At 51.3% G+C, this 15,357-nt stretch overlaps 1 protein-coding gene across 4 annotated transcripts in view; it reads left to right on the top strand.

Moving 5' to 3' along the window:
• The first annotated feature begins 406 nt into the window (after window positions 1–406).
• LOC139355525 (disco-interacting protein 2 homolog C-like) overlaps window positions 407–15,357 on the top strand; it is a 157,634-nt gene continuing 142,683 nt past the window's right edge. For 3 of the 4 annotated variants that reach the window (XM_071067332.1, XM_071067331.1, XM_071067333.1), the window contains exon 1: window positions 407–634. In XM_071067332.1, the coding sequence (XP_070923433.1) occupies window positions 433–634 (202 nt within the window). In that variant the 5' untranslated portion in view covers window positions 407–432. Of the gene's footprint in view, window positions 635–10,291; window positions 10,845–15,357 lie in introns of those variants that run through there. The other variant, XM_071067334.1, reaches the window with a different exon arrangement.

Below are 15,357 nucleotides of genomic sequence, written 5' to 3'. Positions count from 1 at the left end.
TAGATTCTAAGTAGAGTATTAGAGTGAAAATGATCTTTTGATTTTATTAAAATATTCAGGTAAAAATATTAAAATGCCTTCGCCAAACTTCATGCCTGTGTAGCGTGAAAACATTAAGCTGCTCTCTGCTCCCGGGAATGCATGAGTAGAGTATGTGTTTGAAAGCGTCATTCCAGTCTTAAGTTTTAGGTATTCTTAAAGGGGTTGGCTGGAGAAGTGACATTTAGCATTGAGTGAACGTTTGACAAAGATTTGTCTCGATATAAAAATAGTTAAAAACAATCTTTAGTGTTTCCTGTCAGGGTTCACCCATTAAAGAATGGTCTTGTAAAAAACTCATCGAGAGTGTCGGCGCCCAGAGGTGCTACCTTGCCCACAGTTGTGTCATCTGCTGTCACCAGGCGACACGCCCAGCGTTTAGCTGCACGTCAGATGTGGCCACGGGGCCACAGGACATCCCTGCGGACGGATGTTCTTATGCAGATTAATGAGGATGGAGACCGCTGCAGAACTGTAAGCCCCCCAGGGGCTGACGGAAGCCTGGGAATACCCGAGACACCAGAGTCGCTGCTGCCCTGGGTGGAAGGAAACCTGCCCTGGAAGATGGGAAATGCAATAAGGAGAAAGTACCAAGGTACATGATGCTGTGAAAACGGAGATGTTTTAATTAAATTAACAATTAAAATCATTTTAATTATGTGAATTATTTGAATTCATGTTAGTTCTTTTTAGGAAATTAATACTTAAAGCAAGTTTGTTTTCTGAATTGTTTGATTTAATTGAGTCAGCACAAGAGTTAGCATTGATATCTGACCCTCTTCCAGGGTTGGGGCAGAGGAGATGGGGGCAGAGGAGACAGGCCTCCCACCCGCTTTCCCCTGGAGCTCAGCCAGAATTTCCCATTGAGGAGCCCTCAGCTCCCTGAGAGCCAGGAGCTCTTGCGGAGAAGCCGCTGTCGGCATGCCACCCGCTTTGATGGCCCTGCTCTGCCATCCCTGCGCTCCAAGGGCCGGACCCTGCCGCTGCCTGTGCCAGACGGGTCTCAGGGAGGTGCCAGCCAGGGGTTATGCATGGCGGGGCCTGGGCATCGCTGTCCAGATTCCGTGGCTGCCGGTTTCATTCTCTCGCTGTTTGTCCCCCTAGCAAGACTCATGAGGTTCCTTGAGGACAAGACCCCCTCCTGCCACCTGGTCTGTTTCCTGAACGTTCTCTGCACGAGTACAGCCCCGGGATGCAGCCCTCAGGAATCAGGGTGTCGGCCATAGTAGGGCGGGTCGCTCTGCTGGGCACCATGATGGATGTTAACCGCTGTGCTTCACTTTGGGGACGTGTTTAAGTACAAAAGTAATTTTAAAATTTCACCATTATTTCAAGACAGCTAAGAGCCTATTAGCACAGAATCCCTGGTCTGAATGAAATCAAACGGTTCTTATTAATTATTCATGATGCCACGAATATGTAGCCTTATTTTTTATAATTGCCAGTCTGTATAATTAACCTTTCATTTGGTTAAAGTACTTAACACTAAGTAGAGCTGTAATTTCAACTGTTTATAAAGCATATGGAAGAATGTTTAAATGTTTAATTAGAACCACTTTTTTTAGTTTCATAGAGAATTTTTTTTCTTGTCAACGAGGGTCTTTAATTATTTAAACCAAAAGAGAAAAACAGACCAGAAAAGAAAAACAACTAGTAAAGCTCGGAACTGCGAAGGTGGCATCATTCCGTTAGTCTCGGATTTTGCTTCCTGGGTTTGTGACGTGGTCAGAGTCCTTGTCTTTGATTTCCTAACACAAGTTGTTAAAGTTGGAAGTGAGTGTGAAATTGAGTTAGTCTAGCTTTATTCTTTCACGGATGAGAAGTGAATTATCTTCAGCAAGGTGGGTGCAGGCGTGGTCCCCGGGGGTCACTGTGGTGAACAGGCCGCCCTTGTGGGGAGCCAAGTTCGTCATCACTGGGACAGAGCCCAGGACACTTCCCCAGCTGGCCAGCCTCTTCCTAGAACCTCACACATTGCAAAGGATGGAGTCCAGATCTATACCGTGAAGAAACGAGGGTGGTTACAGAAAGCACCACGATCTCAGCTGAGTGGCTCTGAGCACCCCAACGTTGGGGCACCTCAGCATCCTGTGTGGCTCAGGCTGTGCCCAGCAGGGAGGCCGGCCCGATCGAGCTGCGGTCTCCACCCTGAGAGTGAGGGCTCCTTCCCCCAGCGCGAGTTAAAGCATCATGTGTCCACCTGTGCAGTGGCTGGTCCCAGTGGCCCTGGAGGGCTGAAACCCTGGGTCCCGCCACTGGTCCGGGGCATCCGTTTCCCCTTCCTGCAGTTCCTGTGTCTGTGTGTCCAGGGGGCTCCGATCCCTGTCTTAGGACCATGGCTGAGGGGTCTAGTTCACCCGCTTTGGAGCTGGCCCGGATCTTGGTTCTGTGGATCCTCGCTGTGTGGCTCTGGAGCAGTTCTGTCCTCAGGAGATGGATCCTCACAGCCGCCTCTTGGGGCCATGAGGAGAATTAATAGGACGACCCCCGGGTAGCTGCTCAAAGCCCTGTGCGGGGCCAGGCCTGTGTCTCCACCAGTTCCTTTGCTCTGTGCTCCCCCCCACTGTCACATCGCCAGCCTTTATTTCCTTTTCCTTGGACCCAGACAGCGAATGCTCCACTGGTCTTGGCAGCCCCTTCTCTAGTCTATCCTCAAATCACTTCCTGACGGACAGCCATGAGTAGCCATCGGCGTGACCAAAACCCCACAAAATAGAACCCAACTTTCCTATTAAGCTGTACAGAGCTGTCCCAGCCCCACTTCCCACAGGCTGGCCTCATTCACCATGGGATCTGTGGTTCTCACCTGGGGCTGGGGGTGCCCCTGGCATCTGGTGGGGAGTGTCAGGGATGTCCCTCCAGGCCCAGTACAGTCCCCCAGCCAGTGGCCGGCAGACAGCAGCACCCAACCTGATGTCCCTGTGGCTTCTGGTTCCCCGAGGCTGGCTGTGCTTTGCTGCCTCTACATGCTCTCAGACGTGTGCCCTCTCTCCACCTTCACTGGTTAGCAGTGTTCCATCCATTAGAGCTCAAAGCACTGCCTCCCGGCAATGCAGCCCCTTCTCCTGGCCTGCCGTCTGCCTGTGCCCCACGGTCTGTACCGTGTCCTCACGGACCGATCAGAGCGAGGCTCCCAGGGATGGAAAGGTTCCTGCTTGTGTCTGCTTTGGGTTGATTGTCAGCGAAGCAGACAATCTATATGGCTCTAAATGGCTGTGAACATGCTTGATTGGGTTATTTTAAAAATAGTTGTATATGTAAACATTTGAGTGTGACACAGGTGGATTTTTGGGCTAATGGTCTTGTTCTTCAGGGAGTAACCACAGGCCCATCCACAAGGACCATTTTCAGCTGATTTATGGAACGCTGTTCTACCTGGTTAATTTTCAACGTTATCTCAGACTGAGAGGTAGGTCAGCATGTGACGAAGTTCACTGGTTTGAATCCTAATCTGCTCCTTAGGAGCTGCACCTTCCATGCCTTCGTTTCTTCCTTGGTTAGGTAGGGAAGGTATGAGCTACCTCAGAGTTGTGAGTGAGGCCTGCATCGAGTGACCGCATTAAAGTGACAAGGACTGCACCCGGAGTGTTGATATTTAAAGACCTTTAAACATTGCGATGCCGCATTTTGGTACCCAGGTAAAACAGCAAAGTTCTTTCAGATGCAGACACAGACCCTCGGTGAGGTGGGGGGCTGATGGCAGGAGGTGGACCACCGACCCTGTAACGAGGGCGTGGTCTGTTCGAGGCTGAACGAAGTGCACATCATTGCATGTACCACGGAAGTCCCTCTCGTGAAGTCCTGGAAGGGTCCATGTGGCTGAGCCGTGTGGTCTGTCCATGACGTCCGGCAGGAGCAGAGCTTTCGGGTGCAGCCTTGCTCTTGTGCGCACAGCCCTCAACGGTCTCAAAAGTCTGAGGCTTAAAGCAGGTTTGGGGTTTCCTTACACCTCCTGGACATCTAATTTGCCTGGCAAACATGTTTTTCTTGGGTGTAAAGGTGAAGGAGTGGGTGATTCTGGTGAAAGTGTACTAATTACTGCACTTCTGGGTCAGTGGCGCTTGGTTGAAGACACTATCTGCCCTGGATGGACATCTCTGGGATGGTGAGAACCGGTGGCTGGATGTCGCGGGGTTGCCAAGAAGATGCCAATTTTTTCTTTTTCCTGAGTAACAACACCCTACTTTGTTTAGGGAAGCAGCACACCCAGCTGAAAATCCAATTCTCTTGTACGGTGGAGCGGCTGGTGACACAGGTCCAGATGCTGGGATGCTGATGGGGGGTCCTGGAGTGGGAGGTGTCAGGAGGCTTTCCTGACCCACAGCAGCCCTGGGCCCTTGTCCGGCCTTCTTGCCCGGGGCATGACACCTGGAGGGAAAGCAGCTTCGGGGGCCCGAGGGCCAGAAGGCAGAGTCCTGGCGTGTGAGGCAGGCCTGGGCCAGGCTCCTCGGAGGATGTCACAGACCTGCTGCCCATGCAGGGACCACCCACCTCTGAGCCCCACGCAGATTTTCCTCCATAGCCGAGTGAAATCTTGGTACAGCGAGTGAGGCAGTCAGAGGCACCTTTTGTGGAAGGAGGACAAAGCTGGAGAGAAAGAGGTTTTCCTAAAGGCACAAGGCGCTGATTCTGCGTTAGGGATAATTCCTAGGAGTGTGGTTGCTGGTGGGTGGAAAACTAGCCAGAGAAGAAGTGGGAGTGGCACTTGCTGGTATTTAACTGATTCGTTCACGAATGGTCCGAACAGTTCCAGTGAAAATAACATTTCGGACACAGAAGTTTCCATCCTGCCTGACAATGAGCATGACCGTGGGCTGTCCCATTCTTCCTGGGCGACAGTGAGAGGGTCTCAGGCCCTTCCGGTCCTGTGCTGTGCCCCATCCCAGGGTGTATGCCCCATCCCGAATAGGCTGGAATGCCTCTGGGTGCAGCTGAGCCTCTTGAAAAGGGAAGAGACATGTGATGTGCTCTGGCTGAACAGGAAAACGAGGGAGGACAGGGAGAGGGGCCTGGAGGTGAGGAGGATGGTGAGCAACACTGGGGACAGAGGAAGTAGGGTAACACCAGGGACAGGGGGACGGAGGGTAAGGCCGGGGACAGGGGCATGGAGGGTAACGCCGGGGACAGGGGATGGAAGGTAACACCACTTCTCCAGGTGCCTTTGGGGGATGCTGCCGCCTCTCGCACCCCAGAGTGAAGTCAACAGGATTCTGTCCCGAGGAGCCCCAGAGCCTGGCAGCTGGGATTGTCGCAGTATGAACCACTGTTCACTAGCTCTGCACCCTGGGACAGGCTCCCTGGTGTTTCCACCCTGGTTTCCCATCTGGACAGTGGGACCCTGAGTGTCCCCGTCCCAGCTGCGCCCAGAGCCCTGGACTCCAGCGTGTCGTCGGCACTCATTAGCGTTTCTTTTGTTGTGGTCCGTGGACGAAGTGGCTCTCTCTTTGTGTGTTCACAGCCCTCCTGCTCACTTTACCTTCTGGGAACACTTTTTACATAGCTTCGTATGTGGGGAGGACTCGAGTGATTAATGGAATGTTTCATCAGGTGCAGTTCTTCTGTTTCCCAGTTTTGACACAACATTTGGTGAAATTTCCAGGGACTCCTGTGGTCAGCCTCACGGTTTCACTCTGTCACTTTCTAATGCAGTATTCTTTGGGAGTCTTTTCAATTAAGCGCCATCATTTAAAAATAAGTTTTATAATATGCAGTTTCAGGTTAATTCTTTACCTTTGTGTCTCAGGCAGTACTACCTACCTGTGAGTAGTCACAAAGGTTCACGCAGTTTTCTCTAGCTGTCCCTAGCTCGTAGCTCAGCAGGTCCCTTCAGATGAGTCAGCCAGCTGTGTACCTGCATGTTCAGGATACTTGTCAGGGGCCTTCCTCAGAGCAAGACCGACGCTCACCTCATCCTTGGGACTTTGGAGCCCGCCCTGGAGAGACTCCAGCCACGTCCAAAGGGGCCGTCCGGGTCCCACAGGCTGGTGGGAGTGACTTCTGAGCCACTCCAGACCACACTTTGTGTTCCTACACCCCACAAAGCCACTTAAAGTGCCATGTTCTGGTGCTGTGTGCCTCACCAGTGTGCCACACAAGCCTGCACGGGGATCTGAGCGGGCGCTGCCTTCCTCAGGCTATGCTGGAGTTTTGGGGCAACTGGAGCACTCGTGGCTGTCATTCTCGCCACTGTCTGGGCTTCCCTAGAGGGTCTCACCTGCAGCGTGAGGACCACATCGGCAGCCACTGAGGAGCCGCCAGGTGCAGCGTTGGTCCCACTCAGTCCTTCTCGACTTTGGTGAGAGAGTAGACAGCAAAACTTCAGCTGGGAGCCCCAGGCCTTCTCTGCTTGGGGCCCTGGGACTGACATAGCACAGATCCTGCCATCCACGTGCTGGGGGCCCCGCCGTGCGGCTCCCTCCTCTGGTCAAGGGCTGCACCCTTGGGCTGTGCAGCTCCTGGTTCTCACACTCAGGGGCCCAGGGAGGGTGGTGGATGAAGAGAGAAGGAGAAGGGTGGCAGTTTGAGCCCAATTGTGTTGGCTTCATCTTCCGCCTCTTGTCCCTAAGTACATTGGCAAACTTTTCCAGGTGAAAACTCAGAAGGGATTTTTAATGACTGGAATCTGTGAATTCCATGGAAGCCAAGTCTGTCCACCTTTCACCCACCTCATTTCTCCCCGTTGGGGCTGATTTTGGCAGCGCTCATAGGGGCAGGGACGGAAGGGGTGGGGGCCAGCCGTCGGCCCTGTGTCCCTCCCTTCCTCCCCTCAGCGCCACAGCATTTCGGTGTCATCCCCTTCCGTGCACGCGTCCTCATGAAAACCAAGTGCGGCTGGAGGGAGATGCCTGCGCCCACTCCCGTGACCTTCCCGGCCGGCCTGGCTGCAGCGGCCCCTCGGCAGGCATCTTTCTGGTGCTGCCTCCGTGCCCCTCCCATCACCTGATGCTCGTGTTCCTGAATCTTCACGCCTGTGCTCTGTGCAGCCACCTCACGGGCTCCCTGGGAAGGAAGACAGTGTCTCACGCCGGTCAGAATGCTCTTCTCTGTCCACTGAATAGTCCAACACAGAATCATTCCTCTGTGATTATTTGTGCTTTGTTATGTAGAACTGGAATAAAGAAAAAGTGAATTTAGACATTACAGCCATCAGGTTGAAGCTTAGTAATTGCATTAGGGAATTAAATGGAAACATTTGAGCTTCTCGAGTTCTAATTCCACATCTTCGTATCCCCATCACCCCATACCCAGTGTCTAACACAGCTCTTGGTCTAGGAGTTTCTTGATAAATGCTTACTGAATTGAACTGGACTGAGCTTAACATTCCCACCCAGAGTTAGAAGCCAGTCCCTGAATAAATTGCATTTAGAATATGAGTTTGATGTTACTGTGGTAAGGGGTATCCTACACGTCATAATTCCTAGTCAATATCGGGTATTTAGTCAAATAGACTCAAGTATAGAGAAGCATAGGCCCATCTGGCAAAAGGGCAAGGCACGCTGCTTTAGGTCCAGGTCCCCAATATCAACTATGAAAATAAAACGTCAACTCCAATGACAGCCCTGTCCTCAGCTGGTCACTGTTTATGCTAACAATTATAAACAGCTTGAACTTGCTGTCCTGAGAGGCAACACACCCTCCATTCTCTCTGCAGTGTAGCTGCCTTGGTGGATGGAACATGCCCCTCCTCCCTCCCTCTCCCTATCCCTCCCTCCCCCCTCCTCTCTCCCTCCCTCTCCCCTCCTCTCTCCCTCCTTCCCCTCTCCTTCTTCCTATCTTCTCTCACCTTTCTCCCCCCACCTTCTCTCCTGGACAAGGGGCAGAAGAAAGGAGACCTCCGGAATCTTCTGCTTCATCCAAGCAGCTTGGGGGCAGCATCAACAGCTGCAATTTGGCTGCCCCAGCAGGTGCCTCAGGGCAGCCTTTCTAATGGGAATCCTGGAATCATGTCTTTCCTTAATGTGTCCTAAAGGCTGGAGGACATGAAGTGAAACAATGCTCCATGCTCAGTCCTGTGATTTTGTGTAATTATTGGACTTACTTTGAAATTAAACTAAATGATACCCAAGGTAGAGCATGAAAAAAAAGAAAAAACAGGCTATGGTGTTTGAAAAACAAACAAAACCGTTTGGTTTGTTGGTTTGTTCTTAGACCTTCACAGGCTCCTAGGTCACACGTTTCAGTTTCTTAGCAAGTGGCATTCTCTGCAGAAGCTGTGTCAGTCTCTGTTTGATGATGTCAGCCACAGCAGAAAGAAGCACTCCGTAGGCCCCGTGCTTAGCACCTTGGCGTGAGCTCCTGCCATCTTCTGTTCATGCTCATCACAGCTCTGTGCAGTGGGCATCCTCCTGATCCCTGTGGGAGGATGGAGGATGGAGGCGGAAGGGTGAGTGATGGCAGGATCACATGAGGGGTCTCTCCCGAGGTAGGGAGGGGAACTGGCCCAGGACCTTAGTGCCCATCGCATCCTTCTTCCTCCTCCTCTGCCTCTCTGTGACTGTTTGACTCAGGCTGCAGGGACAGACATGAGTATGTGCAGAGCCTGTGTGCACCCCTGGGAATGTGTGCTCATATTGGCAGGGAGGGATGTGAGTGTGTACAGAGCGTGTGTGCACACCTTGGCGGTGTATGCCGGCATTGGCAGGGACAGATGTGAGCGCGTATGGAATGTGTGTGCACACCTTGGGGATGTGTGCTGGCATTGGCAGGGACAGATGTGTACAGAGCGTGTGTGCACACCTCGGGGTGTATGCTGTCGTTGGCATGGACAGACGTGAGCGTGTACAGAGCGTGTGTGCACACCTGGTGGTGTGTGCTGGTGTTGATAGGGACAGATGTGTACAGAGCGTGTGTGCACACCTGGGGGTGTGTGCTTATGATGTTTTGTAACCGGCAAATACGTGGCCTGTTGCATCGGGCGGCCCTGCGCCCATGCTGAGCCCGTCAGTGGCCCTCGGGTTGGGGTCTCCATCTGCCCAGACAGCACTCGAGTGGCTTGAGGTTTCAGATTCTTCCTCTACGGATACTTGGGCTTCCTCAGGACCAAACATCAGAACCAGCCAACTGCAAACTACAAGAACGTTCAAATGCATCTTCAGTAGGAAAAACAAAAGCAATTGGAAAAATTTTCCAACGTGACCCCGTGGTTAAGCCGTTAGATACTCCAGCCAACAGATTGAGTCACTTTAAAATTCACACCAATTAAAATGGTTGTAAGAGTTGCAGAGCTTTACCGCTAAACCTTGAAATAATTGAAGCATTCTGCTCCACTTGCTTACAAACTAGAGTTGGGGATACCTTTCAGTCCAAAGTAGCAACCTTCTAAATCCAGCTTAGATGCGAGGCTCCCACTGACACAGGAAGAGACAGTGGCCCTTGATTATTCTCCTGTGTTCAGATACTGTGTCATTTCTTTTTTTTTTTCTTTTTTTTTTTTTTCTTTTTTTTGTATCCTGATCATCACTTCTGCTTTTCCAATTCAAACTAAAGGGAGTTTAGCTCTGTTTTGGAGAAGCTGTGGTTAGTAGTTTCTTTTCATGGTTTGCTTAATCTCTTAAGTCTGGTGCTTACATTACCCAAATAGACTTTTCTTTAGTACGACAGTGCCATAACCCAGGGCTTCTCCCTCCATATCTGCTCCCCAGGAGGCTCCCTAGGAATGGGCGCTGGAGATCCAGCCCCCCTCCATGTGCCATTTTCTTTGAGTCCAAGGTAGCTTTGGCTCAGAGAAGAAAAGAGGCCTCCGGGTTAGGTGCCTCTGACTGCTTGCTTGTGAAATGTTTAATGATAAGGCGACTTCCAAACTAATTTACACATTGATAGTTGTAGCTTGAAGTATCACCGCACTCAGAAGAACAAGAAACACTCCCATAAAGTAGATAAGCAGAAAAAAGCCATAGAAGTTTAATAAAGCGCAAATAAAATGGTGTTGTAAGAATGTCCAGTGGGAAATGCTCTCAGTCCAGCCAGATCCAGCTGTGGCGTCAGTCCAGCTGTCGTGTCGTCCTGTAAAAACATTCAGCCACATGTGGCCCTGATCGCAATCACTACTCTGAATTGTGATCCAGAATGTTCTTGGGGGCCGATGCTGGGACTGTTCCAGCAGTTCAATCTGATTGGGCGTCACGGTGGTGATGTGCTTAGCGCGGCCAGCTGGGCTGAGTGGTGGCCACCCGTGCACTCGCCACGTGCAGCCGTTATTCTGGTGATGGGGTTGCATGCGCCACGGCTTGTCCACCTGGGCTATTAAAGTACTGGGAACCCAACCGCGGGCGGTGCCTCCCGATATGGGAGCTGTCTTTTTTATCCAGGGCCCTCTGGCGCTGCAGAACCCTGCTGCCAGTCTGAGCTCACAAGGAGGTACCGGAGGGCTCTGCTGGGGCATGGAGGTCCCTGAGCAGGTGGTCACTTATTGCTTGTGGAGTGGTCCATGGCCTGTGAGTTTATTCTCGGGGTTTGTGTGGGCGAGGTTAACCAGTTCACAGCTGGGCACTTACCCCTTACACAGGTGACACTAGTTAAAGTGGAATCTATATTAGCTCACACGGGAGTGTGTGAGGAGCTGGGAGGGTGGGGAGGCTTGGCCTTAGCACTAGATTCCCGGGCTCCTGACGTTTCTGCGTCTTCCAGTTGAGGGGCCGTCAGAGCCGCTGTGGGTCCTGAAGACAGTGGGTGCCATATGGACCAGGGGATGCAGAAGCCTCTAGAGGCTGCGGGAGGCAAGGAGACGGTGGCTTCCCCAGAGCCAGCCCTGCTGCCACTTCGACGTTAGATGGTGGGACATGTTTTGGACTCCAGCTTCCAGAAATGTGAGAAAATAAGTCAGAGTTCAGGGCGCTAAATTTGGGGTGATTTAGTGGAGAAATAGAAAACTAGCCCACAAATGTGCACGCATTGAAATGTGCTCTGTCCAGGTGTTCACAGTGGTGTGAGGGAGATGGCATCAGGGTTCTGGGAACTGTGCAGTTTTACTGAAGGAAGGGGGCTCGCCACGCCTTTCCTCATATAACTGAAGGTATGTATGCCTGCCACACTGCCCACGAGACAGGGACTAGAATTCTGACTTTATTTCTTATGGGAACCAAGCCACAGTCAGAACACGGTGAGGGCCGAGACGAGCTTCCTACAGCCTGAACTGGGAAGAGGAATCGCAAGTAGTTTCTGGTTTTCTACACAGACCTGTCCTTTTCAGGTTTTGTTGTTTTGGAAAAAGGGAGAAGCCAGGCACACCTCGGCGAGGGACAGTGTTTCTGGAGGTGGTGCGGCTTCAGCCTGAACGTGGCCGTGTGGTTGGGAGGCTCAGAAACTGCCCTCCAAGGGCACTCATCTATTCCTTATTGCAGTAATACCTCGTTTACAGAAATCCACAGAAATTACAGTGCGGGAGGCTTCTGGTCTGGATGGGTTTGTGTGGACCGAGGTCACGGGGTGTTGTCCCAAGTGCTAATCCTGATCTGGCAGAGGCTCTGTTCCCAAATAATTATTCCACAGTTTCAGAGCCTATATCTGAGTGATAGTCTTTTAACTTTGTTGCATAAAAGGAAACAAAGTATGTCTTGAGGGTCTAAAAATCCATGTGGTAATCATGGCTGTAAACTCATACCTGGGGCTTTGGGATGGAGTGAAAACCACCGTCACCTGGCGTGGACGCTGTGTGGTATTTTTAGCATGGTGGCCTGCTCGTGCCTTGAACTCTATCTGCAGTGTGAGCAACAGCTGTGCATTTGAGAAATGTGGACAGGTCAGCTTGCTCCTCCAGGGGCCTGCAGGCATCCGGGTGAGGGGCCTGGGATGAGGCCACATCAGTGGGAAGGAGCTTGGTTGTGTCAGCAGATATGTCTGCCTCTACAGGCCCGCAAACCAGCCAGAACCCAGATTTCCTTTGGTCATCTAATGCCAGAAAAAACCTGTTTCTTAGAGATTCTCATAATTTATATTAATGAACCATTTGACCGTACCTAAAATGTTATAAATGCATGAGGCTTTACAACTTGGCAGATGTGTAACTCACATGTCGTTGTACCAAACTGTTGAAGATATTTGTTTCACTTGAAGGTTGTTAGCATTTTATGTGCAAAGCAAATGCCAGTAGCATTTTGAAGGAGTATTTTGGAATTTTAAACACAGTGGGATAGTGCTGGGTCTCTGGGATACTGGTGAGGTGGACGTGACCTCAAGCTCTTGTAGCTTGCAAGCAGGATTGCTAAATTGTCACAACTGCAGTGCTGGAAAGTCAAAGTGGATTTCTGTAACTGAGGTATTAGTGCAATAAGGAACAGGTGAGTGCCCGTGGAGGGCAGTTTCTGAGCCTCCCAGACACCCCAGGAGGAAGCGGGGGACGGGGGCAGTTACCCACCAGAACCTGGACGGTGAAGCTGGGTTTGCTGGTGGCCCTGCTTGGCAGGTCATTACATGCAATAAGAAACAGGTGAGTGCCCTTGAGAGCGGTTTCTCGGCCCCCTTCAGAACCGCAAGTGGAAGACGCTCCAAGGTGGGGGGTGGGGGTTCGGTTAATCCACAGGAGCCTGGATGGTGGAGCTGGGTTTGCTGGTGGTCCTGCGTGGCAGGTCATTACATGCAATAAGGAACAGGTGACTGCCCTTGAGGGCGGTTTCTCGGCCTGCTTCGGAACTGCAAGTGGAAGACGCCCCAAAGTGAGGGGGGGGCTGGTGGTCGGTTATCCAGTGGGGCCGGATTTGCTGGTGGCCGCTGCGTGGCAGGTCACGGCGTGGAGCGATGGGAGGGGAGTGGAGTGGGAATAGAGGATGCACCCTCCACAGCTACTGCTGGGAGTTGGCTCTGGTAGCAGAAGGGGCATAGATAGAGGGATTCCCATCAGGGGCAACACGACTGGGGTCCCACGTGTGGTGGTTGCCGAGGTGTGGCTATATGTAATCTCAGTCTGCACAGCCGTCCTGGTGAGTGGGTTCAGTTACCTTCCCATCTCACATTTGAGAAATCTCGGGGGCTCACATCACAGCTAGGTGGGTTGGAACTAATGTCTCAGGCAGGACGTTGGCCCCAGAGCCCAGATCTTACCCGCCCCCGCTCTTTTCAGTCCACCACGCTTGTAGAGAGGGTTGTGTGGTGGTGGGTGGCGGCTGAGAAACCAACACAGTAGAAGGCGGGGAGGAACTAAACCAGGCAGGAGACACAGGCAGTGCTTGGGAGGTCTGCACGGGGTGTGGGTGTGGGAGACACCTCTGGGCCAGTGAACCCCGTTCTGTGCTCCTGGCTTGCCCAACCTTGGCCCTCAGCCACATGCTGCGTGCTTTAGGTGAAATCTCAGTCGCTCGTGTGGTGCGGGCATCTTTTCTCCCTGGCTTTGCCTCTCTTTAAATCACGGAGTCTCAGTGGGGATGGCGGGGCGGATGGTGGTCCATGGAATTTGCCCTCCACCTCCTCATCCTTGTCCTGTCCTGTCTGGCCTGTTACCTCAATCTGTGTCTCTTCAGAGCCTGCAAATGAGTGGAGGCCACGACAGCCTCTCGCTGGCCGACCTCTCAAACTTTTATTCATCAGAATAGTGTTAAATGCCGATTCCTAGGCACCCCCATTGGACTCTACGCCTGCCTAGCATGGGTACTTTGGGGAAGGTAGAGGATTGCTGGGCTGTTCCAGGGGGGAATTTGCATTGTTGAATGTCTATTGTGTTCCTTCCAGCACTCTACTTTCCACACACACGTGGCATTAAACCTGGAAGACCTCTGGGTGCTGTGCTGGTGAGGAAGCCCCGGCTGGACGAGGGACTGCTGGGGCTCGGACTTGATTCCTGGGCTGGGGGCTGCGGGCTGCGGGCTGCGGGCTTATTCTCTTCAGTGGGTCTGCTGATGGGATGCCCTGAGAAGTCCTGCTGTGCACTCAGGGGAAGGTGCAGAGACAGGCTCAGAAAAGACAGACCATGGATTTAAAAATTCCTACTGGAAAATCTTTTATGAGCAAAGTAATTTGCATCTAACTGAAGACAATCATTGCTTGAATAATTGGTTTGTTTACAAAGTTGGTCCTATGAACAGATTAAAGTTTTCATTCATGCCTTATCTATAATGTGAATAGGAGCTATTACCGCAACTTAAATTAGCTTTAAATTTCGTATCAGATTGCAGTCCAGATTACAAACGGCTGCTTGATAATCTAATTGATAAAACGGAGGAATTTAGTGCTTGGAACCCAGAGTGAAGGGAACAGAATTGCTTTGGTTTCTCAAAAGGGTGTTGACTGAGTGGTGACCTGGGGTGAAGAGAAGTGGCTAGAGTCATTACACTCGAGGAGATGATCTGCCCCCGCCTTTCTCAGCTGTCTTCTGGACAAAACAAAGGGTGATAAATGGAAAAAATTCAGCACTGAGTTCGTCTATGCCCTGAGCTTCTCATACAGTCATTAATGGGCTGTATCTGTGAAGCCTCCATACAGGCACAAAGGAATTAGGCTAGAGTAAGGCGGCCGGCGACCTCTGGCGTCTGGACCGCGTGTCACTTCCTAAAGCCCTTTTGGGTGAAATGACAGTGGCAATGCCGTTGTTCGGAGGAGTGTAATCTCACGTATGAGATGCAGATTTTAAATGATGCAGATTTTAAACACCAAAGTCAGGAAGCTTGGTGGGAGTGGCTGTCTTCCAAGTGGTTTTCTGTGCTGCCATGGATGAGGCGTGGATGTGTCATCTGTTGGTGAGATCCACTGGTGAAGGGGCTAAGCAAACCATGGAGGTCGGGGGTGTGAAGCTGCATCTCTTCTGGCATCCCAAGTAAATACCTGGGATCCCATCTCCAGCCTTTCAAAGGACACAGACGAATATAAAATGCAGATGGGAGAGTTCATAATTTGGGCATCTCTGTTCTTTTGAAATCAAAGTGCAAAGAAAAAGTTTTGCCTTGAGGTCTTAACCCATACTTGTTTTTCTCCTGAGGTTTTAAGATTTTCTTAACTGCTTTTCTCTCCCCCAATCCTTGAGGAAGTTCTATCTTCATATCTTCTTAAAAGGTATGGTTAAAAGATATGGTTAAATTCAACACTGAAATATAAAAACATGCTTTCATATTTTTCTTGAAACTGATGTATCTGACATTGGTGAAGAACTAACTGGGAGTATTGGTTTATTTTAATTTTTTTGAGACAGTCTTGCTGCGTTGCCCAGGCTGGAATGCAGTGGCACGATCTTGGCTCACTGCAGCCTCACCTCTTGGTTCACGCCATTCTCCTGCCTCAGCCTCCTGAGTAGCTGGGATTATAAGTGCCTGCCACCATGGCTGGTTCATTTTTGTATTAGTAGAGACGGGGTTTCAACATGTTGGCCAGGCTGGTCTTGAACTCCTGACCTCAGGT

The sequence above is a fragment of the Macaca nemestrina genome, chromosome 7 (genome assembly GCF_043159975.1).
Source record: "Macaca nemestrina isolate mMacNem1 chromosome 7, mMacNem.hap1, whole genome shotgun sequence".
NCBI classification, from domain to species: domain Eukaryota; kingdom Metazoa; phylum Chordata; class Mammalia; order Primates; family Cercopithecidae; genus Macaca; species Macaca nemestrina.
The sequence above is the reverse complement of the archived record's forward strand: the minus strand, read 5'-3'. Positions and strand labels throughout refer to the sequence as shown.